Source organism: Nothoprocta perdicaria, unplaced genomic scaffold, assembly GCF_003342845.1.
Source record: "Nothoprocta perdicaria isolate Ctin4 unplaced genomic scaffold, notPer1 scaffold_2, whole genome shotgun sequence".
Taxonomy (NCBI): Eukaryota; Metazoa; Chordata; class Aves; order Tinamiformes; family Tinamidae; genus Nothoprocta; species Nothoprocta perdicaria.
Window position 1 is genome coordinate 9947217 of NW_020455204.1, and position 27005 is coordinate 9974221.

At 41.3% G+C, this 27005-nt stretch overlaps 1 protein-coding gene across 1 annotated transcript in view; it reads right to left on the bottom strand.

Annotated features, from left to right (window-relative positions):
• The window catches only part of NWD2 (NACHT and WD repeat domain containing 2), a 42535-nt gene that overhangs the window by 14266 nt on the left and 1264 nt on the right, over positions 1–27005 (bottom strand). Inside the window, exons 2-4 of the mRNA XM_026037498.1 lie at positions 26903–27004; positions 9103–9191; positions 5633–5749 (exon numbers count right to left, since the gene is read on the bottom strand). Coding sequence (XP_025893283.1) covers positions 5633–5749; positions 9103–9191; positions 26903–27004 — 308 coding nt within the window. The remainder of the gene's footprint in view (positions 1–5632; positions 5750–9102; positions 9192–26902; position 27005) is intronic.

The window sequence follows — 27005 nt, forward strand, 5'->3', positions numbered from 1 at the left end:
TTTTAGTTTTCTTATTTACACTCGTACCGCTTTATTTTGTGATGTATACGAGAGGAGACAGACTCAAGCAAGCCCATTTCTAGCAGAGATTAAAGCTTTCCTTGGCTTCGTAAACCATGTCCTCTCCACACTTCATTAAAGTTGTGGCTTATGGAAAATCCCCATTATTTCCACTATACAGAGCAGCAACAGCCTTATAGTCAGCAGATCTCACTACATATTACCTTGAGAATGCTACCCCTAATCAGCATGGATATAAATCCACCCTTTCACAAAGCCCTTTCACAACTGTCATATTTCAGAAAATACTGTTATTCAAAACTACCCATTATTAGGTTTCAATTTAAAATACAGAATAAAAAGATCAACTCTACAAATCCTCTTAGCTTTCATTTGCTATACGTCTTCAAAAGTGAAATAAATCAAAACAAATCCTTAGATATAGCAGGTTTTTACTAGGCTTTTCCGTGTCTTTTCTACCAGTAATTTTTAACTAAAAGGTAATAAGGCTTAAAATTAATGGTAAGCGTACAGGCAAATCTCTGAAAACTACCTGGGGGTAGCAGGTCAAGTCATTGGCCAAATGTTTGAAAATTCAGTCGCGAATCTCCGTGGAAATGAGTGAAAGACAGCAAAGAACACGAGGTGGTGACCCCGATGTCCCTGAAGGCAGGGCTGTGCTGTGCCTGTGCCCTGGGCGCCGCGCTCTGCCGCGGGACCGGGCCAGGTGACGCGCAGCCCTTTCAGCCCATAAAAGCTACCAGCGTAGGGGATTTTGTTAAAACCAGTTTCTATGCTATGCAGAATACTCAGGCAAGAAGGGCATGCAGAGTTTCCTCGTAGTGCTTGCAGTCCCTATGGTGTTCCGAGCCAGGGTTCTCCTTTATTTTTTTCCAGGTTGAATGGAATAAAGAATGACTGTGTGAGGTTTTCTGGTAGGAACGAAGGCAGCGTAGCACAGGCTGCTACCTGCCATGCTAACAGAACAGTAGCTCTGAAGAAAAAGCACCTTGCATTGAAACAAATGTGTAAGAGAGGGAGAAGGGATACCTCACGGCTGCAGAGCCGCATCACAGGGAAGAGCACTCGTATTTTCTCCTGTTTTACTTTGTAAGGTAGCGTCTTAAAGAAAAAACTTGTAAAAATATACACTCTATTATTATTACTTTTTTTTTTTTTTTTTTTTTTTTTTTTTAAGAAGCTAGTATTAACTGGATTTACCAATACTGAGACTGGAAAGGGAATTGGTTCCTTTGTGGCAGGGGTCTGTGTCCGTTCCGCTTCTGGGAGAATCCCAGGGTCCTGGTAGTGACCGTGGGTGTTTGGGAAGCAGGCAGGTGCGTGCAGGTGTACGCGGGGTGTGCGCAGGGTATGTGCAGGGTGTACACAGGGTGCACGCAGGGTGTACACAGGGTATGTGCAGGGTGTAGCTGGGTTCAGGCAGTAGCATCGAGAGCTCCCTGTGAACTCACAGACCGCCTGCTCTGGACAGCGAGGTGTGCTCTTGCTTTATGTGGAACTGTAAGTTTTAGGCTTACTGTTTTTTTTTCACGTGCACAACAGAGCTGATGTTGGTTTTGTGATCTACTCTTCCATTTGCAGAGCAGATCATTACATCTAGCTGATGGTTTGGGAAAGCTGAGGGTCAAGGATCTCTCATTCTCAAGCAGCCTATTTCTTCCTCCACGTTTAAGACAGCATGATACAAGTTTGAGCTCGTACAAATCCTGTTCTCACTAACATGGTTAGTTATTTCAAATATAACACTTAACCTTTCTAGAAGATAGCACCAAGAACTCTGTTTATGGCAAGAAAAAGAAATGCAGTGACTTACAAGCAAATCATACAGTCTTGCATAGGTTGGAAATGCAAGCTATGGTAAGGCCAAGTCAAGAAACAATTGATTTGTGTTACCTGATTCAGTCACTTTGCTTCAGAATTAGCAGTCAGTTTCGCTTCATAAATCAGTTCCTCATCCTTACTGTTGGTGAACTCCGAATTGCATTAAAGTCGCCTTTTTTGTTTGTTTGTTTGTTTTTCCTCTGGTATAAATGTGTCTGAATGGAATGTACTGGTTCCAGATGGGTTTTCATTACAGTTTTATGCATGGAAACTATCAGTCTGTCTAGGTGGTATTCTCCCTTATACCATTAAAAGTATGATGACCTTAGTAAGAGAAAGTAAGTAAAGCTGAACATGCAGCATTAATAGAGGATAAAAGAGGGGAAAAAAAATCTTGGGGATAAATAGATTCGACATATCTTTAGTTTTTCTTTTTTTTCACCTGGGTTTTGTTTTTCCTGTGTGATTTTACTGAATCACCAAGAGCTGCCCTCCCATTTTTTACCATGGTTCTATGGTTTTTGTGTTTTATGTGGTTTTTTTTTTTTTTTTTTGCCCCCAGAGAAGAGGACCAAGTACTTTTCTTTTGCACAAATACCTGCCAAAGTTTGTGCTCTCATAATTACACATTCAGAGTGTACTTGGGTAACTTCAAGGGGGAGGGTAGCTAATCTTTGCTATTCATCTTTCCTACGCATTGACAGTAATTCCAATCAGACAGTGTCCTTTGTATGTGGGTATGAGTAAGAAAGTAACTTTGATTTTATTCCATGCTTTGGGAGACTATCATTAGTAATGCAAAGCAGAGACTGTTAGCAAAGGTTACAGACTAACTAAGGATTCTCTTCAGGCAGTGAAAGTGAGCACCTGATGAGCTTCTCAATCTGACTGTTTTTTATAAAAAGAACAACTGTTATCAGCATCTTGGTCTAAAATCATCCAAAAGCGCATCTAAGACCTTCTAAATGCATGAAGTTGAGAGAAATCTGAATTTCGGTGCTTTCTCTAGTTATACTATGTTAAAGTTTACCAGACAGAAAAAGCCCCTTTATTAGTATTTTATTCTGACAATAAATAAAGGGCTGTAATTCGGTGCTGCATCTTTCATTGCATTTTGAAATGCAAGGCTTTCAGAATTTGATATGCAATTATAGCAACGAGCTGTAATTCGATTTGAAAGTGCTGGCATAACTAACATGCAACAAACAAATCTAAATCTATTTTATACAGCAGATTGCTACAGGTGACAAGCTAACATTTCATTTCCATTCCTGCCTTTCAGATTAGAAGTTTGGAGGACGCAGAGATGCGGGGATGCAAGGAAGGACCTTGTCGAGCCGCAGGCCGCAGAGGGCACCCGCATGTTCTCATTGCCAAGGTGAGCTCTAAAAAGGTGTAGAGAAGCTGCCCGATGCCCTACCAATCTTTGCAGCTTTCTGTGGGTCTGTTCAGTTGCCCGGGCCGTACGGCGTGAGGGAACACGAAGGCGTGAAGGGAACACGAAGGCATGAGGGAACACGAAGGCGTGAAGGCCTCGGCAGCACCGCACACGCTGTGGCTTTTGGTCTAATCCTTGTCACGGGGAGGGGTGATCTGTGTGGCCTGAGCAGCAGCTGGAGCCTTTGGTAGCCTTTCAGTACCGCTCTGGACCCACAGAATTGCGAGTTTTCACTTAAGAAATATTTAAACTTGTAAACTTAAAAAGCAAACAGAACTTGCAGGTTTTTTCTAAACTACTTTTCCTCATTAGTTCCCTTTTATCTAAATATACCTACCTTTTCCCAATTATTATTTAGCAAATACAAGAAAGAACAGTTTGGAATAGCAAAGATGTGGTCCCAATACTTTCCACTGAATCAAACATTAAAAGATTCAGGTCAAAATGTTAAATTCGCACATATGATGGAAGACATTCATTTCCTTGTATTCTGTGCTAGAGCTTGTTTTAGAAACTTATCCTTAAGATGCTTTAAGCTATAAATACTATGCTGATGGTATATGCAATGTGACATTTAAGTTAAAAAAAAATCCTAGATCTCCAAGTATTCTCCCATTTTCTGTTTCCAGGCCTAGTCTGCAAATGTTAGGATTTACAATTCTTTTTTTTTTTTTTTTTTTTTTTCAATTTCCAGTAGCTGTAGTTTGGCTTTATAACTTCAATAACTTTTTCCTAGTACTTCTCAGTGACCTGTGGAGCTATCAGCTCTTTAAACTAGTCTCAGTATTTTTAAAGCTCTTTTTCAGCTACTTTGTACTAAGCTTAGGAAGATGGCTCAGGCTTGACACACAGAATATGTTTTGCATCTGATTGGGGCATAATGGAAAAGATTAATCTATAGAATTAGAGCTGTCAAAGGAGTGTCAAAGAGAACACTTTTCCTAATATTGTTGCAGTCCTACAATTATGCATAGAAAGATTAGTGTTTTGTAGCCTCTGTTTACTTAAAATGATGGAAACTCAAGATGGCTGATACAGTTAAATAGAAGAGTAGTCAGAAATAGGTTTCTTCAGGAGAAGTATTCTGCATCATAGCAAGTCTTACTCATTGTGATCATTTTTGTACTTTCATTGAAGTCCTTCTTTCACGTAGTACATCTCATATACAAAATAAATCCAAATTCTTCCCAAATCTCATCTTTTGCTTTGGAGCTTTAAGAGAAGCTCTTAATCATGCACTAACACTAGTGCATGATAACACTACGACACTAAATAGCCAGTCTCATTGGAGTTAAATCTATAGCTACCCACAAAGTTAAAAATAACCCTTATTCTTCAAAGACAAAAGGTATGGTTCTCTAAAAGGTTGGGAAAAGGATTCCATTTATCAAAGAGCAGTTTATTTCTGTCTATGCATTGAAATTAATACTGTCAGTTTGCCATGCACTTACATGCTCTTAAATCAGTGTGCCACCCTCTTGAATCATTTTTGAGTTACCGAAGTTCACCTTAAAAGATGTCATAAATCTTTCTAAGCACCACTATGAAATAAAGTTTTGTACTATTCTGCATCACATATTTAATACAAAATTGATGACAGCAAAATCTGTTGTATAAGATTCACTGGAAGGAGGGGAAGAATACCTGGCAGGATTTAATATATGCAGTCTATTCCCAGGGCTTCTGCAGTTACTGAACCCTATACAATGTTTGGCCTGGCTTCATAAATTCATATTACTTCAGCTGCAAAAGCCATGAGGAATGGCCGGCCAGTCCATTGAGCTTGATGTAAAACATCAGGTTTGTCCGCAGAAAAATCTCTCTCCACCACTCAAAGCACTGCACAGAGCTGCATTAACCACGCTGTAAAGGTGTTTCAGCCTCTCTTTTAGGCCTCATAGCAAAAGCGAGGGAAGATGAACCCCTTTTTGGTAGTTTTGCTGACTCTTGAAAAATCCTAAAAGTGACATTTTTTTTTTCTGGCAACAGTCAAAAGAAGGTGGAAAGTAGGGTCAAAAAACAAAAAAAATGACATTCCAGAATTAAGGAATGGCAGTCTCCTTTGACAGGCAGTGGCAGTGCAGTCACTGCTGCTGGTACCTCGACACCCCTCACTCCTGGGCAAGGGCCAAACAAGGCCCTTCCTTCCTCCCCTCTAGTCTCTAGTCCCTCCTGACGGTCTGCAGCCCTGGGCAGGAAAATCCTAAGCAGGAGGTAAAAAGTGTGCAGCAAAGCATATCAAATATAAGGAAAGGAAACATAACAATGGAAAACAGAATACATCTATTATGCATCTCACTCATGCTAACAAAAATATTTTGGTGGGAAGTAAAACATTATTTTTATACCCACAACAAAACATGGACCTGCAGAAGTCTTCAAGCAATCTTCTAACAGCCTCATACGAGTCTTCTGCAGCTCAGGACTGTCCCATTCATCTTCTTCAACTCCCCAGTATAAGTCTATAACCTGAAAATCAATATGCAATATTGTTAATTTATCCCACGCATTTTCTACCTGTCCAATTACAAATTAACTTCACCACCCCAGTGTGCATTGCTCAGCATTGCTCTGCCATCCTGGAAAGGGCTGCAGATCCTCCGCCTGCTCCTTGTGCAGCCTGGCAGGGCCACCTTAACTGAGCAGCAATTCAAGGCTATTTGCCATCTTAGGTTTATTTTTCTGTTTAGAGTACAGATACTTTCAGGTAGGAACAGTCTCTCATTTTGCATTCAGATTTTTGTACAGAGATTAACATTACAAGATCTTGATCCAAGGTTGCCTTTATGTGCTACTAAATTGCAAATAACGGGTAGCAACAATGGCAAGCGCAGGGACAACGTCCTGGCTTCCCGGAAATTAACGGGAGTTTTGCTAGAGATCGGTCAGCACCAGGAATTGGTGCCTTGTGTCTTTTGTGTCCACAGGATATAAAATCTTCCTGGGCATTTCCCTTAAAAGGACAGGGATCATATGTATGCATTTCTTGATTTTTGGAATGAAACTTCTGGTACATGCCTAGTGCTCTCTAATTTAAGCTACTACTGATTGCTCATAACACATGTGTCTTGTCAAATGGATAGTTTCAAAATAAAATCAAGCTGTATTGAGACACAGCTATATTACAATATTATTTATTATAGTATTAGTCCTGTGGGAGCACTCTGATACTGCAGTGAGGAAGTAAACCACGAAACTGGTTGTTGTCTAAACAAATCATAAAATCAATCTGAAGATCTAATATAAGAACGGATAAAGGGTTCATAAAAAACTTAAATTCACCATTTTACTGCAGGTTAATCTCCTTTGGAAACAACAATAAATGACAAGATTTAAGACCTAATCCTACAAGTACTTATGTCCCTGTTTAATTTGATTAGCAGCAATCGCATTGGGTAGTTCTGGCAGGAAGGTTAAGGATTCGTCAGGGTTTGTTGGAGTAGAAACAAAATGGTCCAACATGAGAGGTACCGAGTGATGATGTGTTAAATAGCCCATGGTATGAAATGCAAAGCAGACCACACTGCCAAGAAAACATACTGCACATCTTTATTTTTGTACAGAAATTCTGTTCCAAAACTTCGCTGGAACACAAGGTTTCTGCTTTATAACAACTCCATCTCAAGAAGCTTTCCCATCTGCCTCAATTCCACAGGTTTTCTTTTCTCCTTTAGTGCCTTCAGAAAAAAGAACTTGCTCCTTTTCTTTCTCTCTCTCCTGCTGTTATTTGTCTTTGTGACTTTATTACTGAACTTTGCATTCTATCCAACTCTGTGATTATTTGAACATAAAGAGTATACAGAATATAAGCATATATATAGACAGGCACATAAATAATGTATAGAACATCAATATTTTAGTTATAAAGTTAGAGCATCTTAGCATAAAGTCATCTTAGTAGTTGTGCTTTATGCTAAAATAGTTCTTTTAAAAAAATGTAAAAGAAGCAAGAAGACAACTGTATCTGATGTTAAAGTTTCTTTATAACTGCAAACACTACTTGATAAATATGCACTCTAATTTTCAATAACGTAGTCTAGGTGAGGTGGGGTGTCTTGCTTAAGAGCCAGGTACACAAGGTGGACTGTGGATTTGTTTAATTTCACACTGGCCAGGAAAAACAGACTTTCCATTCATGAATCAGTGTTTTCTTTTGCTTACTTTTGTCCAACCAAGCTTAGAATTTTATAGAGTGACCATTTTTTTTCATAGTACAGGGAAGAATTTTATTTTGCCTGTAAGGCAAATCTAAGTGCCCTGGGAAACCTGGGTGCGCAGGCGGCACGCACTGGCTCCCCGTGCAGCCTCGGGGTGCCCGATGGATCCCACGCTCGGCGGCACCCGAAACACCAGCCCCTGGAGCGGGAGCGTTCAGGGAACGCTGCAGTTCTGAGGATTATTAACAGGAATTTCATTTAGGTCGTGATTCGTCAAAAAGAGGGAGTGTTTAAGGATACTATGTATTAGTCAGACAAAAGGTAGTCCACACTTGGTCAGTATGAGGGTATTTAATAACAGGATGAAAAGTTAAGTATTCTGCTCTGTAGGGATATATAAATTTATCCTAGTATCTGGAAAATCGTAATATTGCACTAAAATTTTAATATCCTTGGTTTTGCATGCTAACATACAAAACACAACACGGGAGATGCAAAAGACAGAAAGAAAAACTGTTTTAATGAAGTCTATCTCAGAGCCTTCTCCAGAATGCTTTACTGCTTTTCCTTGGCAATTTTTTTGTACATTTTTTTCCTACTTTGCTTCCCCAAGTAAGAACAGTGTTTACACCCCAAGGAGTTTTGTTATCTGTGATGTGACACATAATATTAGCATGCTAGGAAAGGCTGGAGATTTAGAAGCAGAATTTTTGGAAAAACTGAACAATATTTTTACAACACTTGATAAGACATTCGATCCCCTTATCAGAGATCCAGTTCTGGGCCTGCTGACATAAATGGGTCTATTTTAATGGACTTTATTGGACTCTGAATCAGGATATACCTGATTTAAAGTACTATGATGTCAAATTCATGTATTTAAAGTCGTATGTCATTATTTATTACTAACAGGCTCTTCTCAAAGATGTGGATGAGTCACTGTTTTCTGTAGTGCAAGGGAAAACCTGAATCCACTGATGGCAATTGGGAATTTTACCACTGACAGTGATGGGAGCAAATTCCATGTTACACAATCACCACAGGAATTTTAATGAAATGTTCCTCATTCAATTAACTTTGGTAATGAAAGTTTCAATATTCTCCTGATTAAATTAATTCACACATTACAGTGGAAACCAAACATGTATGTAGAGCAGGAACTGCTCTCTGAATACAGAGATGTTCTGAGTTAAATGCTGAGTCCATTAAATCAAAAATAGGTTGCAGGGCTGACATGAGCCTGAGTGGCTTCTGGAAGTCACAGCGATACAGTAATTCAGGTGTAGCATTATTCTTTCTTAAAGATTTTGAGTATTTAAAATAAGAATGAAGTGATTAAGTTTCAAAAGTCAAAGCTGTTAGTCTATTGCTCTATTGCGCTCATCAATGGGAAACATTTTATGGTAGAGCTGTGCAGAATTTTTTCATCTACTTAGAATTTACCCTCATATCTTCTGAAAGTTGGTTCAAGTGCATCAATTCAGCACAATTAACATATGGAATACATTTTGTAATTTTTTATTTTACCAATGATGTGACAGTTGCTACATTTAAAAGTACTACCTGTTCTAAGCAGAGCTAATTTCAAGAAATAGTATTTACCATAATAGATGAGTCAATAAATAGCATTTACCATAACTGAAGATTCAATGCAATAAAACCTACCTGAAATTCCAGCCCATAGTTTTCCCTGCAGAATTCCCTTAGCTTAGGATACACATGTTCTCTTAGGGCACTCCTTTCTGCTATTGTGTCTGCATGGGGAAAAAAAAGATGTCACTAATCATATTTACTCAAATTCTGTTGTTTTAAACATAAATTTATCACATAAAAAAGCACACACCTTTAGTTCTGGTGTTTATATTTCCAAACTGTATGTTGTTCTTTGTCGTATTTCACATAAATATGTGCAGCATTAGTCCTAGTACACATCTTAGTATTGCACTATAATTCAACAAAACTCAGCCAAATGAAATTTGTAATTCTGAAATCAGAATTACTTCATCAGCTTGATTTTAATTTTCAGGAAGCTGAATTTAGCCATTAGAAACACCATAAAACAAAGAGAAATACCAAAGATGGGACTGATCGCTACATTTAGTGTAATAATAGCAAGTCCTCGCTGTCTTTAATCTCACAGCATCTCAGAAGGAAAGCAGCTGATATTAGCACCATATTTGCCCAGGTGATTCCTGCTATCACACTCAGTGCACAGTTCAGACACCTTCATGCTATTTGCACTATGCAAAAAGATATGTGTGCTGATAACGAGGTACAGTATGGCTTCAAGGTGCCCAGAATACTGCATGTAAATTCTGTACGTAAATTATGCATGTCCAAGTTAATCTAAGCCCATTTGATAAAACCCATCATCAAAGAAGCACACTAACAAATCTGAGGTAAATTTGATGCTTTAGTGACAAGATCTCGTAAGAATTTTTGGTATTTATGATTTTATATTTTCAAGTATAAGTGTTCTAAAGATAATAGCCCAGAAGGTCTGGTCAGCTCCTTGCTCTGTTGCAAAGTCCCTACCTGAGTGTGGACGTGCCACCCTAGACGTGATGCTCCAGCTGAAGTACCTGGCCTTACACATCCCGAATGTGTATTTGTCAGTGTGCTCCCTTTGCAATTAAGGAAAACCCTGTCCTGGGCTGCACTGGGAGGCGTGTGGCCTCCCTCCCTCTCTCCTCTCCTTGTCACTCTTCTGGACACCCGAAACCTGGAGGCTCTGGAGCAGAGCAGAGCAGGCAGCGAGATGGCCAGGGCCAAGCGCCCGTGGCTGCAGGGACAGCCCAGCGGGGCTGTGATCCTCTGTCCTTGGAGCTTTTCAAGACCTGACAAGTCCGTGGCTGACAAGTTACTGCTGACAACACCTCAGGATGCTGGGGAGCCCGAATGACCCAGCAGGTTTGACGTGTACAGTCCTGGGGAGACCTTTGCTGCTGCCTGGGCCAGTTAGAGCAAAACTGCAGGGAAGAACAGCCAGTGCCAAGGACCCAGTGCCCAGGCCACGTGTGTTTTGGGGTGTTTTACAATCCAAATTTGGACAAAAACAGAAGCTCCTTTAAAACATTTCAAAATGGGAGGCAAAAGCCAGTGCTGGCCACCCAGAGCTGCCCTGGGTCACATGCAGGTACCAGAGGGATGGAAGAGGCGCTGCCTTCTCTGACACTGGTTAATTGTGGCATGCAAGTTTACCAAAGCACAGAGCATCCTATCTTCTCAGCTGTGGAGGATGAACTCTTAAAAACAACTTATTACTCAGTCACTGAACTAAAACAAAGTGATTCTTGCCTCTTTGTAAAGTGAAATTAAGCATGACTATAGCTGTGCAGTTAAGCAGGCAGCAGCTGCCAGGTGCTCTGTGCAGGTACTCAAATCATCAGTGTGGCAGCAGACAAAATAGTCTTACCAGTAAACTAAAACAAGCTATCATGCAGGAGCGGCAGAAATAAGTTACTGGAAAAGGGCAGAAGTTGAGATTAAATATGATTAATTGGAGAATGGTAAATAGTTGGTCTCAGAGACATAATGCACAAAACCATGTTATGGTGCTTTGCATTTATCCCCATAAGAGCTGCCCTGCAGAACCCCAGTGGATCTAATTTTAGAACAAGTCATTGTCCCCTGTGGCACAACTTGCAGAGTCTCGTTCAGAAAATGAAAGGGAAAAGACACGCTCCAAAAGGTGTTACATTTTAAATTCCTTAAGAATCAAAAAGAAATAAAACATCCTTCCAGCTAGCATTCAGCTGGCTATGGATATGTTCACCCAACATATCCATCCCATATTTTTATTCTCACCTGCAAATCTAATGGAATATGCTTAACTGGAATTTGAGGGTGCTGTTTCCATTAATGAAGCTTAAGATTTGATGCACTCATAATAATTTGTGAAACTCTAAGGAAACAGAATTGTGCATGTTCAGATGAACAAGAGTAATTAGTATGGATGGCAGATAAGCTGGTTTAATTAAATAAAATCTAACCTGATTTTCTACTGGCAGCAAAACTGTGCAGCTGGCAGCTCCTAACAACAAGGGTGTCACGCAGGCACATGCCACCTTGCAGGCTGCTGCTGCACACGAATGCATTAACTCCATGACATTCTTCTAGCAGGCAAAATGAGGCAGCTTTATACATGTCCTACTGCTAATTCTGATGTGCTGAAACCCTAATAATAGTCCCAGTGATAAACTATGGGAATGAAACTGATCTGAAAAAAAACAGAAGGCTTAATAACCCCACCGATATTTAAGTCAAACCAAAAAAGCTGGTCTTGAAGGAGACAGTGACTGGCCAAATGCAGGGCTTTCTACAGGCAGTAGTTCTTCCCGACTGCTGCACTGTGACCCACTCCTGGACAGCAGGGAAGGAGGGTGCATAAGCACCCACTTTGGTGGGCTGGGGTTTTAGCTGTGCTTTATCTGAGCACAGCACTGGGCAGCATTGAAAACTGCCTGATCCAAAGTCCACTACAGGCAACGAAAAATGACAGCGGAGAGCGGGGGGCTGTGGATCAGGCTAGGAGACACCAGACGCTTCTGTATGGAAATTCATATTGAATTGACCCAAAATGCCACCCAAGCTCTCCTTCCCGCTGTGTAACACCAGGACGAAGCCAGGGACGGAATCAAATGAGCCACACACATACACTCGGTCTATCTTCCTGTCCACGAGCAGGCAACCAGAGTGGGTTCAACATTACTGTAACTGCAAGAAGTGATTTCTGCAGGCTCGTAGCTCTGTCAAATCACTGCCAGTTCTCAGCAGCCCCTCTGGGGTACCGCTTCTCACTGTGAACTGTTTCCATGCCAAAGGCTGACCTTCAAACACAAGCTGCTTCATTATTAAAGTTCTTTCTTTTATTTTTAATAGGGAAAGTGATTTTACATTCTGGTGTTAGTAAACAGATGATGTGTATTTGTTCACAGTTGCCAAAACATTGAGCTCTGGGATAAGAAAACGTCATGGAAAACAGCCCAGATGAAGAAAATTACAAAAGATAAATGCAAGTGAGCAGCAAGAGTTAATGCGCCAGCCCCATGGGCGGTACCGATTCCAAGGACTCGATTTTCTGCTCTGTGGATGCAGAAGGCAGTTTCTCCTCTCTCCGACGGGAGGCTGACGGGGAGGCTGCTCGAGCCCAGGCAGTGCCATGGTGGGGACACGGGGACAGGGAGTCCACATGAACATCACCGCGCGCAACCCGAGCTCAGGCTCCGCTGCCGGGATGGTCCAGAGCAGGGAGGGCGTCCACGCTGCCACAGAATTCCCTCTTCCAGGAGAACTTTGCAATTCCCATCTCGGGGAGGCAGCAGGAAAACCAAGGCCTGACACAACAGGAGGAGACAGCTCCATGTGGGAGAACCAAGACAGAGCAAGAGGAGGAAAGACAAAACAACCCCAAACTGCCCGTGGGGCTGCTCAAGCCACCACAGAAACAGAGTCCACCCCATCTTACAGAGCTACCTGCAGGTCTGGACTCCATCCCACCCCACAGGAAAGAGCTGCCCCTTCCCGGCACGGAAGGGCCTGGCTGGGAGCTTGCAACGTGTAGCCTCCTGGGCATGTGCTGAGGTCTGTGGCCCAGGGTGCTCCGAGAACATCTAACCCAGCTCTACCCAGGACCTGCCCTGATGTGCCCATCCGCTGGCTGCTTCCTCCCAGTGCTCTGCTTGGCTTCGCTGGATGGGCAGCGCAGATTTTGTCACAGGAAATTTGCAAAGCAGTACAACATACATATAAAAAAAGGGAGGTATTTAACCATTGTGTGTTAATTACAAAGAGAGTTTTTGTACTTGAATTATCTAAGGATGTGATGCAAATAAGGTTAACCATTACTTAGGAACAATGCTACGTAAGGAAATGGCTGCCAGACCTCTTAAAGCTTACGTGTTCTTGTCACAGAAGACAATCCAGCAACAAAATTATTCCTTTTGAGCTGTGTTTTTTTAAAACTAATGCTGCAGAATGTATCACCTCTGTTGCCAAGAGCTTTGAATATCAATAGGAAATTAATGTCTTTAAATATTATGGAAACCTTGTCTTTGAAAATAATACTATAATAATAAGTCATTTGCATTTCTATGGAGCGTTTCCTCTGAGAATCTCAGAGCACTTTGCAAACCTCAGGTTTGAATCAGGTAACTGGTAGGGGAGGGAGTTTTGTGCTAACTAGTGCCCTTGAGTTCCTAGAAAATCAGCTCCAAAGAGGGCTGCAGGGCTCTGTTGCTATTCCCTTGGGATTTTGGAGTGGAGAGTATTGGAAAGCAGCCAATGGTCCCCTAGGATGACTAGGAAGGGAACAGATTGGTCTAGGTTATTTCCTCCATAACCTTTTCCAAGCAGCACTGTCAACTTTCTGGCCTCTGCCGACCCTTCCAGAAGGCACATGAGAAACTGGAAGTCATCCATTAATTAAGATTTTTTCAACTGATTTGTGATTCTGCAGCTGTATTGGGCGTGTCCAGGCACGACGGCCGTGGTGCTGCACACGGGGCCGGGTTGCTCGGCCTGTGCCTCGGCCTTGCCCGCCGGCGCGCGCAGCGCCTCGGCCCGGCCCGCCGCGCCTCCAGCCCTTCGGCTGCCGCGCTCCCCACGTGCGGGAATGCTGGCGGCCTCTCCTTCTCCTCTGCCTTGCCAGCACCTAGGAGAAACCGGGGGATGAGCACCCGAGCCCCAAGGAATAGCTGCCTAGCATAGGAGCCACTGAAAGTAATGGGAAATATCATTAAAACAGCAAGCAACGCTGAACAGTGTCTCTCAGTTGTGGGGAAATATAGGATGTGACTGCAAATGTCTAAGCTACTAGGAGGGTTTAAACAAAGCACTTTTGAAACAAGAAAAAAACTAACTGCTTGAAACAGGATTCAAAGCGTGCATCAGTTAGCTTCTCTTTTTCCACCGAGGGCAAACAATATCCCATCTAAACTAAGGCACAATTATAAAAACATAAACATTTCCTTCTTTGAAATGTTTCATACTGTCAGTTCTGTAAGATGGCAAATTTAAAACAACATACATATAATAAGTACTTAGAAAAAAATTTAATTACCATTTTTAATAGCTGGGTGCATTTCACAAGAGACAACTTAAAAAAACTCTGTATCTTGGCTGTTAATATGATTAACCAGTGCCACCTATTGGCTTAACAGTAACATTTAGCCGTCCTTTTAGCTGTCCAATAAAAAATGAGGCAGCTAAAATAAACAAAGGGGTCAAGACTCTTGAGATACAGAATTCAGCGGATATCTCAAAATAAACCAGATACGGTAGAAGGGAAAAGAAACTCCTATATCCTAGAAAAAATAGACTTTCCACAAATATAGTGGTTTTCTTGTTCTAAGTTATCAAGGATTTTCTAGGTTGGCTTGGAATGCTTTCCTAATCCTACAAATGGTCCCTATGTTGAAGCTTGGCAGCCCGAGTCCTTGCATCCTTTGGATGGGATCTATGGCCAGGAAGGGTGCAAATGTGCAGTGGGTGCCTCAGCTGCACATGGGCTGAAGGCAGAAGCCTGACAGGAGGGGGAATTTAGCATTCTGTAAACTGCACAAGTGGAAGAATTCAATAAAAAGTAATTCTGTCATTTAATAAAGCAAACTGGGAAAGGCTCTTGAAAACATGACAATTTACAAACAATTATTGTCATACAATTAAATGATGTGACAGGAGAAATTGAAGACACAGCACATTTAGAGTTACCAAAATTAAGTCTGAAAATTACCCCTGCAGAACACCAAAACTTATTACAACTAAGCACTGGCAAACAGCAAAGCCTGCAAGGACAAGAATTTGCAACTATAATCAAAATTAGTGGGAAAGAAAAAATTCTTATGAGATATATGAGATATATGAGGAATTATGAGTGAGATGTGAAAAGAATTCTTAACTTAAGACATAAAGAGTGCCAATGCAGTAACAAAGACATATGTTAAAATCCTAATTCATTTAATAGTGTCAACTCACTTTTCAAAAAAGTATGTAATGACCTAGAAAAGAGAAAAAAAGAAAGCTGCACAAAAATGCAAATACTTTTTAACAATTAACTGGTGTGTGCTGCAGTAGTTTTACCTTTTTCTCTGATAATAGAAGAAGAAAGAGAACAATCAGGGTATGTTACTGAAGTGCTCAAGGCAGTGAGTCAGTGACAATCAATAAAACAACAGGATGTCACAGACATTTTGTCTCCTAACTAAACTGCACATTGGAGTGTTGGAAGCAAACAAAACAGTATGACCCAGACTTTAGGAAGACATAAAACAAGAGAGTTATAAAAATAAGTGAAAAGCAAGTAAGGATCATAAAACCACACGTGTATTTCACTGCACATATAGTTAAAGATGAAAGAAAAATATTGTATCTGTCAACATTAGGGTTTCTGGAATAAGTAAGCTGTGTGAGAACAAGTTACTGCAAATGAACTGTATCTCAGTGCAGGACCATTAAATGCACCTAATTCTGAAGAAATTCCAATAAATAATCCCGTGTGGCTTTTAACTCTGGCAGCCCTGCAGAGCTACGCAGGATTTCTGCAAGCACAACCTGCGCTACTACTCAGCTGCCCTTCTGTTCTCTGAACTTCTTACTTGAGCACTTTATTCAAAATAAATCCTATTTTTTCCCTGATTTTGGAGGAAACTGGCTGTGATTTGGGACATTACCAAACTGCTGAAGTCAGTGAGACCTGCTGGAAGAGTCTGACTGATAAACACAATTACTGTAGCCTCAGGTGTGGGTACCAGGCGAGATGCCTTTAGACTTTTCCTGCGGGAGCTGAAACGGCCTTAGGCTGGACATGCTTATTGGTGAGGATGTCTGCATCGATAAAGAAGGAGTCACCTTTGCAGGACTCCTTTTTTTTTTCTTTTTTTTTTTTTCCTTATTACTAAATTGAGAGGACTGTTAAATTACATCACTGCACATGCCCACAAAGTGAAGCACTTGGCTGCTGCAGAAGCAGTTTTCAGAGATGAAGAAGAAATGAAATGATGCTCCCTGCAACAGAGAGCAGCTGCAATGAGCCCAGGACAACAGATCGTGTGAGGGAGAGATGCCAGAAACTCAGCCCTGCCTTCTCAAAGTCAGAGATGCTCGGCTGATTATTTATACAGTTATTTCACACACCTACAGTCAAGTTCTGGTTAGCTTTATGACCACCCACTCATAGGTACTGCAGTACAGCCGGTTTTAAAACACAAAAGAGAATCCTGGATGCGGTCTGAGCTAAAAAAGCCCAAAGCAGGACCAAATAATTGACAAAACTGGCTTTCTTTGATGGGTTATGTAATGTCTGAGAGGAAAACGATGACTGACATGTAAAGAGTGATTTATCCCACCTCCCTTCTACCTAGACCCTTCTAAGCACTCATGTAGCAATTACTATTTTGTGAAAATCATATGATCCAACTGAAAAGGGTATTGAAAAACAAATTTCTGATGTTCCTCTTTTTATGAGTCAAATATTTCTGCGATGACTTACTTTTTCTAGATTTTTCTTTGTTTTCTTGTTCCTGACTTTTATTTCTTCTGCTTGCTAACCACACTTTGTTAGTTATATATAGTATAATACACACCAAGGGAACAGTGAGCTTGCTGTTTATCCCTCTTGGGGACTTAGAAATGGAAAAAAAAAGAAAAAAGGCAGTGTATGTACTAACCACTTGCTCCTTCTGCAAAGCAGGTGGATTTGAAACAGCTAAGTATTCTTTACAAATAAAAATCTTTGACAAATGCTATGTAGCATTTTCCAGAACTGCCACAGCAAGCCGATTAATCAGTGACTGAATTATAGAATGTCTTAGCAGCTATTACTTTCATATGACTTTAGCTATTCTCCCCAACTCTTTCCTTTCATTTTCATAATAATAACACAAATGCTAACTATTATTCTTACAGGGTGGATTGAAAAAAATTGACGTTTTTGTGTATGGTAAGCAAATGGGATGTAAAAAAAGGCACATTGGCAGTCACTTCTAACTACCATGCTGGCACTGTGCCTGTAGTAGAACATCCTCATAGTAATGTAGTACAAATGTCATGCAGTACATTCTGCGTATCACAGAAAGCAAATTCAAGTTCTGTTAAGCTCCTTTGTGTCATAATTATGTGAACATAAATTTTATATTCTACATGGAGAAAGCAATCCCATAAATTGATGATACCAGTAGAAGCATGTAGAATGACAAAATAACAGCATGCTAATGCAAAGCTCCTTCAAAGCAGACAGGAAAACCATTATAAATACAATGATTTTTGAATGAAGCCCAGCAGTTAGTCCTCAGAAGTACACCAGCCTATTCAGAGGGAATGTCCTTGGCCAGGGAATTTTGATGGATGCTATCCAAGGAGCTGCAGTGACCTTTAGAAGAGGATAAAGATCTTTTATGATGCTATGCTCTCTACAGCGGTGTAGAAGATGGTTGAAAGGATGGACTTTTAATTTCCATTTCTAGCACTGCCAGACACTATGAGTCCGTCTGGAAGCCTGTGACCGCCTCTCTCCCTTGGCCACAGCATGGATGAAACCACGTGCAAGTCATCTTGTGCCTTCTGCACAGGGCTAGAGGGGATTGAACCCACAACTCATTTGCTTTATTGAAATGATTTTGAATTTATATAATGACTGTGTGGAGCTGACAGTGCTATTAACAATAAGAGCAATACACTGGCAGCGAGGAAAGGGCCTCAGTAGAATGATATAGTATTATACATGATTGATTATAAAAAGTATAAAAAATAAAATCCATAATTAAAATAAGTGGCCTGCAAGGAGATTGTTATGGGTACTGAGGCATTTTTATCTTTTCTAAAGGGAGGAGGAATAAATGCTGATCTGTGTGCTTGAGCCTTCCTGTGCTTTCTGTTGTCTTTTGAAAATTGTAAGTCATCAACTGATGTTAAACAAATTTGGCAAAATGAAATTCATGTCAAATAAAATAAATTTCGTACATGAGAATACATCAGCAGGTAAATTAAAGAAATACTGTAAATGGCTGCCCCTCTTCCCTTCTTGAACGAACAGATCAAAGGGAAAGCTGCTAGCTACATCAGTCTGTCATATCAGATGCTAAAGAAACCAGAGATTCCATAAATGCCCCAGGTAGATGAAAGCTTTACCTGAAATGTGCAGTCCATTGCAGCACATAATGTTAGCAATAAAATAATCTTTGAGTTTATTGATTTATATTATCCATGCTTTGTTTTGCTACACACGTTGGCTTCCTGACACGGTGAAATAAAGAACCAGAAGGTCTGTTTGAGGAATGTATGAATAATGACACTATCAAGGGAAAGTTACTGCAACTCATGCTCAGCAAGGCAATTTCCACCTGTGTTTTTTGCTTGGTTTTATTGACCAGTGAGTTTATTTTGCATCCGTATGAGTTTCTGCAAGGCAGTTGAATAATATGTTGTAGCACCTATTCTCCTCTGTGTGTGCATGCTTTTAATGTATTTCCTTTTTATTAATTAAGAGAATAAATGAGATCAAGAGAAACTTATTTTAGGAATAGCACAAGAGTATCTGACCCTGCTTCGGGCAGCAGGACGGACTAAAAGGCTTCCAGAGGTCCCTTCTAGCCTGCTGCTTGCAAAACAGGAACAGCCTAGTGAAATATCCCTGTGTTTAAATGGCCCATTTTTAAATTCAATTTCAAGTCGTTTTGCTCAGTACAGATTGCTGAATTCTCTGTATTCCCATGGTACCAAATGACATGTATTTCAAAGTAAATCATCATAGACACTTTGCTAGTGTTTTGATAGGCCAAATTAGGGATGTCAAACAGGAATGGAATGCTTCAGTAACTTGCTTCAAGAGCACTGCATAAAGCTTCATTTAAAATAGGCAGGAAAGTAAATCAAGACCATTATCAAGCAGTTTTATTATTTTATCATTGTCCTAATATTTAGCAGTAACTACTGGAAAGAAATCTATCTGGGAACTAAAAAATGAATCTAGACTTCCTGCTCACTGCCTTCAGTATGTCAAATACTGGCTATTCTACAGGGTGGAAAATGCAGAAAAGAGATCTTTTCTTGAGAATACATAATTTGGTCTTGCCAAAACAGTGTAGATTCCTTGCCTGTGTGGATAAGCAGCTCACCACAATGACTACTATCAAAAGATGCTTTTACTTTGTTCTCCTTTTCTAGAATTCATGGGACCTTGGTTAAATAACAAGCAGCATGGGAAAAAGAAAAAGGATGAGGTTCTTCCTTTTAAGGTAAGCACTCTTAATGCTCAGTCACATGCCTGATTGACATTATTCTAGGGTTCTGACAGTAAAGCTTAGGGTTGCTGTTTGGCAAGATCCTCTAGCCGTGTGATACTGGCATAGGCAGGTGTGGAGCACTCCTGCCCAGTTGCTGAAGACTGTCTTTGACTGCCTTTTCCTTGTTTATTCCTTAGGATGGCTCCATTTTAATAATTCCTTGGAAATAAGTACATTATCTCATACTTACGTACAAGATAACTGGCCCTCAGATGAGCCTCCCTTTCCGTATACAGGTGGACTAAAATGGATCGTTGCTTTGGCTTTTTTCACATACATTCTGTTAGGGGGATTTGCTTTTAGGCTTTACTCCTCCGCAGGTATTTCCACTTTGCTGTTTAAGATCTCTTCTTGGCTGAATCTGCTTGGTCGTGTTCTTACAAAATACCCACTCAAGCTAATAGGATCTAAATCTGAATAAATGAACTCAGTTAGACACTTCACTGAGCAAGGGTCTATTTCAAAATTTAAAAGACTGTTTTAAATACCAAGACCATTGCCTGATGAGTGAGCAATTAGACCAATTTATGGAATAAAGATACCTCACTGATTACTGAACACAGGTAAAACCTTTGGCCAAGGAAGCCCCTCGCGCACAAACTGCTGGAAACCGGGAGATAGGCTGTCAGAAATTACAGTTGTGTCCTGATGTCACATACTCTCTCCTTATGCATCTGAGACTGCCAGTGTTGGAGAGGGAATATCAGGCTGAGCACTCCTTAAGCCTGCCTCGCTATGGCCAATCTTCTTATTTACCTTATCTATAATAACTGGTGTGCATAACTCTACAAATATGGATAACCTCTCTTCTCTGAAAGTATTAAACCCATGTGGTTATTTGATGCTCTCAATCATGGAAAAGGACTCTTCAATCTAATAAAATCTAGTGAGTGAGACCATTTATGAAGGAATGTTAAATGTAAGGGCAGGCAGTGTCAGGGCTTCTGTTACAGATGCTCTAAAATGCCGACCGTTTCTTCCTGCCTTGCATGGCCACACATCAAACTGGTACCACAGGATAATTAAACAGATAATATACATTTCAAAAACAGTTCTGAAAGGGCTTTGTATGAAGTTTTGCAGTACCTAATAGCCATTTATTTTAACAATACCATTTAAATTTGCACTTTTATATGCTTCTGAATGTCTGTTTCTGTACTCACACAAAGCAAGTGCTGTAGCTTCTATTTAAATGCAAGTGCTTTTTACTAACACGAATGCATCCAAGGGTCCAGGCTTCAGACTCACTCAGGTAATACAAAACATTACAGATGGGAGAGTTATGTGGAACCATGCAGTGCAAATAGGGCTCATTCAGTCTTAGTGACCTGTAAAATGCAACTAGTTAGAGATTCCAAATAGCAATTTTACAAATAATATTGTTAGGCATGATCTGCACACTCTAACAACTCCATGTCTGAGCAAGTTGCTAAGACAGCGAACTGGACCCTGTTCACATTTTAGAGTGTTTAATCACAGCACGAACACGTGTTACCAAGTTGAAGACAGCAGAGCTGTATCACCCTAAATGCTTGCACAAATACGATGTTTGTAGGATAACCTTTTTCAGCTTCTGACAGTTGGAAATCTGCTCTGTTTACCTATTTGATCGGTTCGAAGCTTAGCAACAGCGCGGCTCTGGATTAAATCCAGTGTGGAAGTCCTGCCATTACCTGGTGTCTGCAGCTTGTGGCACCAGGAATGTTCTGAACAGCCTGATAAGCCTGGCCTGTGGACACGACCTCATTCTCCAGGTGCAGCTGCTGCACGGGACGGGCCGTAGCTGCTCAGCCCAGAGCCCTCTCCAGCCCAGCACCCTGTCTGCAGCCGTGGCCATCAGCAGGTGCTCACAGCGGCCAGATGCAGGGGCACATCTGTAATAGCGGGGCACATCTGTAATAACGGGAGGTCTGGGTGGGCCTCACTGCTGCCTCGCTGCAGCCCCTGGCTTCAGCTGACCGGGATGAAGGGCCTGCTCCCCTCTGGACCCATATTGCCGTGGTAAAGGCAGCTCTCTGGTATAAACCGAAATTAATGAAGGTAGAATCAGGCCAGCAGTGTTATTCTAGAGTTGCACTGCTATAACTATGATTAAATTGTGTCCTCTAATTCTATTATTATCCTTCTTTAATTAAAATTGCATCAAGGGGATAAATTAGTTGCCTTGAACAGCACTGCCTATATTAAAGAATTGTCAGATTTCTCTGTGTTCCTTACGCATGACTACATACGACTACAATATATTTATATCTACCGCCTTCAATCTATCAGAATGCTAAATTACTAGTGACTAAATATTGCCAATGTATTAAGGCAGCCAGAAAGTATTATCAGCTCGAAATATTATTACAGCAGCTGAAAATTCTTCAAGATTCTTTTTTCAAAAAAAAAAAAATCCATTCTGATATTACTCACATATGTAGAAACATAAGTACAGTAGCCCTATGATCTGAAGGTCTCTTTCCACAATAAACATTTTAAAATTCTAAAATCTAATATAGGATTTTGTCTTGTATGTTTACACACTTGTGAACACGTGCCTCCGGACTGCACTATTGCTTATTATTCTAATAGAGAGATGCATGCACATAAATGTTCCATACAGACAGACCAAAATATAGGGGATCACTCTAGAATGCAAGTACACCTGAGGAGATAATGCAACACTTGCAGTGTAAAGAAGAAAAGACATTACAGGTTCTGCTGCACTGTATCACTGCTTCTTCGGTGCCATTAAAAGGGGTATGAACAGCTGCAGGTCCGGGCAATCCTGAGCAATTACAGGGTATTACTGGATAAAACCCTGAATTTCTCAGTTTGCAATACTGCTAAACAAACCTAGAACTTGAACTACGTTTAGCAAAAGTTTCAATCTCTATTACAATTTTATGAGCCCAGGCTGTTTTCCAGCATAACGCATAAACACTCTGTTCCCACAGGAGATCCTAACAGCAGGTTGGAAAATGGTCTACAGCAATGTTGCTAGAGTTTTATAAATAGGTTAATAATATATAAATGCAAGTGTGTTTGTGTATGTGTATATATAAATACATATATGGGTAGAGAGATGCATAAATATATATTTATATATACAAAATCTGCATATATATGTATTTATATATACAAACATCTGTCTTGGGGAATATATATTTGAATATAGGTTTTTAAGTAGATAGGCTAAATACTTGATCCGGACCTTTGGAGATGATAATTCTGGATGCCAATTAATAGGCAAGTAACTTGCTTTCAGGTAATTCTGCTTATTTCTAAAAGTGAAGAAGAGAGAACAAAACCAACAAAATAAATTGCTTTTTTTATTTAAAGAAAAAGCTCCTGATCTTGCTGCTCGTTCTCCAAGCGCCCATCCTGCCGTGTGGGCACATGAATGAAAAATCTACTGAGCCATTTTGGGTATGAATTAAACAGAAGCTTCTTGGTGATTCCCCTCACACTGTCGGTGCCTGGAGCACAGCTGCGGAGCCCAGGCCCCTGGCTGCACAAGCTGAGGAGCCAGAGCGAGCACAACGGGTCACGGAGCTCCTTGCATGCAGCAGATTCACCGCTGTTGTCTGGAACAAACACCAGTCCAACTCAGCCTCCTTCTGGGCCTCTTTTGATCAGATCTTTTAAAGGGAACAAATGCTTGAAGATTTGCTCAGCAAACCCGCTCTCATTCTGGTTGTAGCTCACATCTCCCTGCTGCGCCTTGCAGAAGAGGTAGCGCCTGCTCCAGACTTGGTGCTGCAGCGCACGGAGGCTGCACAGCTTCCAGATCCTGCCTCCCAGCGTCATTCAGCTCCTGCTTCCCGCTCACCCACACGGACACGAGCACTGCATTAGTGCTGTGGTCCAGGAGGAAAGGCAGAAAATGTCCTACCAAAGCACTGGAAACAGCAAGCTGCTTCCCAAAGCCTGACGAATATAAGCACCATTGACACCTGGCCCTCCTCAAATAGCAATATTTCAAATTAAGGACCATGCCAAAAAACAAATAAATACTTCCCATCATGTTGCTCTCTTAAACTCAGCTGAGATCCTCAACTTTGTCCCTGAAGCTACTGAGTTCTTCTTTTTCAAGCATAGCTGGTTTTGTAGCTTTTAAACACTACAGTGATGAGTGTCATGTAAAACCATAAATAGGTACAAAGTTAGGTAACCACAACCAACACTTAGCATAAAAAAAAGTCCTGGAGTTATTTGTCTCCACATCTCCGCAACACCTCCCTTGCAATTTCATGCACTTGAACATCTGTGTTTTCCTTTAGCCAAGGAATAAATTCCACCCAGATTACATAAAATTGTCTTTATAAAAAGACCTCAAGCAATATATCTAAGTAGAGACACCATATGGTATTTTGGGGCAGGACAAAATGGACCATAGCTAACTAAGCATTAATCCAGCTTTTTTAGCATTTATTTTTCCAAATCAGTATTGCCTCATAGCTATTTTTCTTAACAGAAACAACATTTAAATACAGTATACCCAAAATATGCTACAAAATGTAAAGTAATCCCTTTCTCTCATCACATATGGCAATCACACTGTAATCAAAGCAAGAATAATTCTTCATCTGAGGTACCCACCCTTATGTTGAGTAGCAATAAACTACAAAAGCATATACAAATGCATCTCACTTTATTTTTCCCTTTCGCATGTACATGTACAGTTAATTCCTGCAAAGCAGCCTAGATAGTTAACTCCAAACACATACACTTCTACTTATACAAAAACAATCCTTCTCTCATCAAGAAAACTAAAGGTAGGTGTGAATTTTGCTGGATGTATCATCAGCAAATATGTGCATTGGGCACCAAACATCTTTGCTGTATTAGAATGGAATGGTTTAGAAATCAACATAATGTTCAAGAATACAGAATCACAGAACGGTTGAGGTTGGAAGGGACCTCTCGAGATCATCTCGTCCAACCCCCCTGCTCCAGCAGGGAGACCCAGAGCACGTGGCACAGGGCAGCATCCAGACGGGTTGTAGCAATGAAATGTCTATCAATGAAAAATAAGAAGCTGAAAAACTGCGTAAGAATTAAAAAAAAAAGGCAAACCCTTTCAGTAGCACAGCACAGAGCCACGTGGGCAGTCTAAGGTGATGTTGCTAAAGACTGAACTGTAAAGTTTAGATTTCTACTCCTCTTGCACAATGGAAGCACTGAGGTGGGGGTGTTAATAGCAGTATCTCCTGTTAGAGGAAGATCTTTATATCAATATTCCTATGTGTATATGTAGAATTTGTAGATTTTTTTATAGGAAGTTGGATTTCAGTATGATCAGCAAATATGTAAGGGATTATATTATATTGTTAGGGTTTACAACGTACTAACAAAAGTATGGCATTTACTGCTATTGTCCCATTTTAGTAGAGAATTTATTCTCTAGATAAAGTAACCGAGTTCAGTAAGTACCTATCTAGCAAAGCCTGCCAGCAAGGGAGTAGGTAACATCTGGGTGGTTCTTCTGTGGTCATGGGCTAGTCTGGGGAGTCAAAAAGTGCTGTGGCAATCCCTGATCACCCTTGCAGTTTTGCATCTCTCAGCTAAAATACTTTACTGAATAGATGCCTCATTGCTTACATCTCCTGACGCTGGAAAACAGTAATATTCAAATCAAAAAGCAACATTAATGTTTCCAAAGAGCTGATCACGTTCACATGTATGAAGGTGTTTGATCTGTGTACTTGACGTTGCAGATGTAACTGAAGACCCTGAAGGTCTCTGAACGCCCAGCCCTGGAGCGCCAGGAAACAGCCCCTGGCCATTCAGTCCTGCTGCAGGAAGGTAGGGAGCCCCCAGCCCCTCCCAGTCGCCTCCTTCCAAATAGAGGGGTCCCTTGTACTAATACGCTGCAGATTAACAAGAAAGGCCCTGGTCATGCAAAGCCCTGTGGCTGAGGGCTTAAATATGCTAAGCAGTTTAACTAGGAAGAAGACATTTTTCTCAATTTCTTGCCCTCTTTACTCATGTTTTCCACATTTTTTTCTACATAGCTTTCTAGATTATATCTAAGTTTCAGTGTAGGCTACTTTTTTTTTCTTATTTTTATATACATATATTTATACACACATACAAATAGATGTGTATTTAATACCAAATGAAGTTAGTAATGCTTCTGTGGCAATGATGTTCCTGATAAATAGTCACAGCCATTTCATTTAGATTCTCTAAATGTTCAGTAGTAGCCACGAGTGATTTTAGGTAGCTTAATCTGATAAGCAAAATGAGCAAAATGTGGAGTTAGTTTTAAGTTTTGGTCCAGCAGTAAAAGTAGGAGTGCTCTAAATAAAATTTTGGAAATGAAGAGTAAACGTTAATCATTGGGGACTTCTGCTCCTATAAAGATACTACATTTATTCCAAGACCGAATTATTTGCTTCCTAAGACTGACTTTTTGAAATAACCACATAAGGCGAAAGCCTGTAAATGGATAATATACGGCTTTAATACCCAACTTTCAGAAAGAGTTCAGTGCTATTTATTTTCTGTAGCAAATACCTATTAACACACCAAATTAACCTGATGACAAATGTCATTCACCTGGAGGCATCAATAACTCCACAGTTAAGATGATACCGACAGGAATCTATTTGCAGTGGAGAGGCTTGCAAGAATTCACATCAATTTGCTTGCAGGGCAGAGTAAGCACCTTTCGGGCGATCATTATTTCAGCACTGGCTTTGCTCGCAGCAATAAACCAGGCACATTTTAAACGCCTGCTTCCACAGAATATTCTTATGTGTTTTTATATATATGTGTGTAAGTGAGGGGCCATCCCGGGGAGCCGGCAGTGGCCCCGCGCTCCCTGCCCGGCTCCCGGGCACCGGTCAGTTGAAGGCTGGACCCGCTGTGCCCTTCCCGGCCCGGTCCCTCCGCAGGGCGGGCGCCGGGGCCGCTGCGCTGCGTTGCGCGCGTTGCGGGCGCCGCGGGCTCCGCTCGGAGCGCGGCGGCGCGGGCGCCTCGTGCCGTGTCCTTGCTGCAAGCGGGAATGCTCCTACAGGGCTCCAGCAACACGGGGCACGGCACCCGCTGGAAGCGGCGGGGAGCCAAGGGCGCACTGGGGCAGTTTGCAAGTTCGCTGCCTGCCGCACGGGGAGGGCGAGCCCGGCTTTGCGGGCGAGCAAAGGGGCGAGCGCGCGCTGAGCGGGGCTGCCGCGAACGGGGGTCCCCGCGCGCGTTACCTTCGGGGTTGGCGCTGATGAAGACGCGGACGCTCCTGCCGCTCGGCACCAGGTGAGGCGGCAGCGCGGCGAGGTGGCCGGCGAGCGCGGCCCGGCGCAGCGC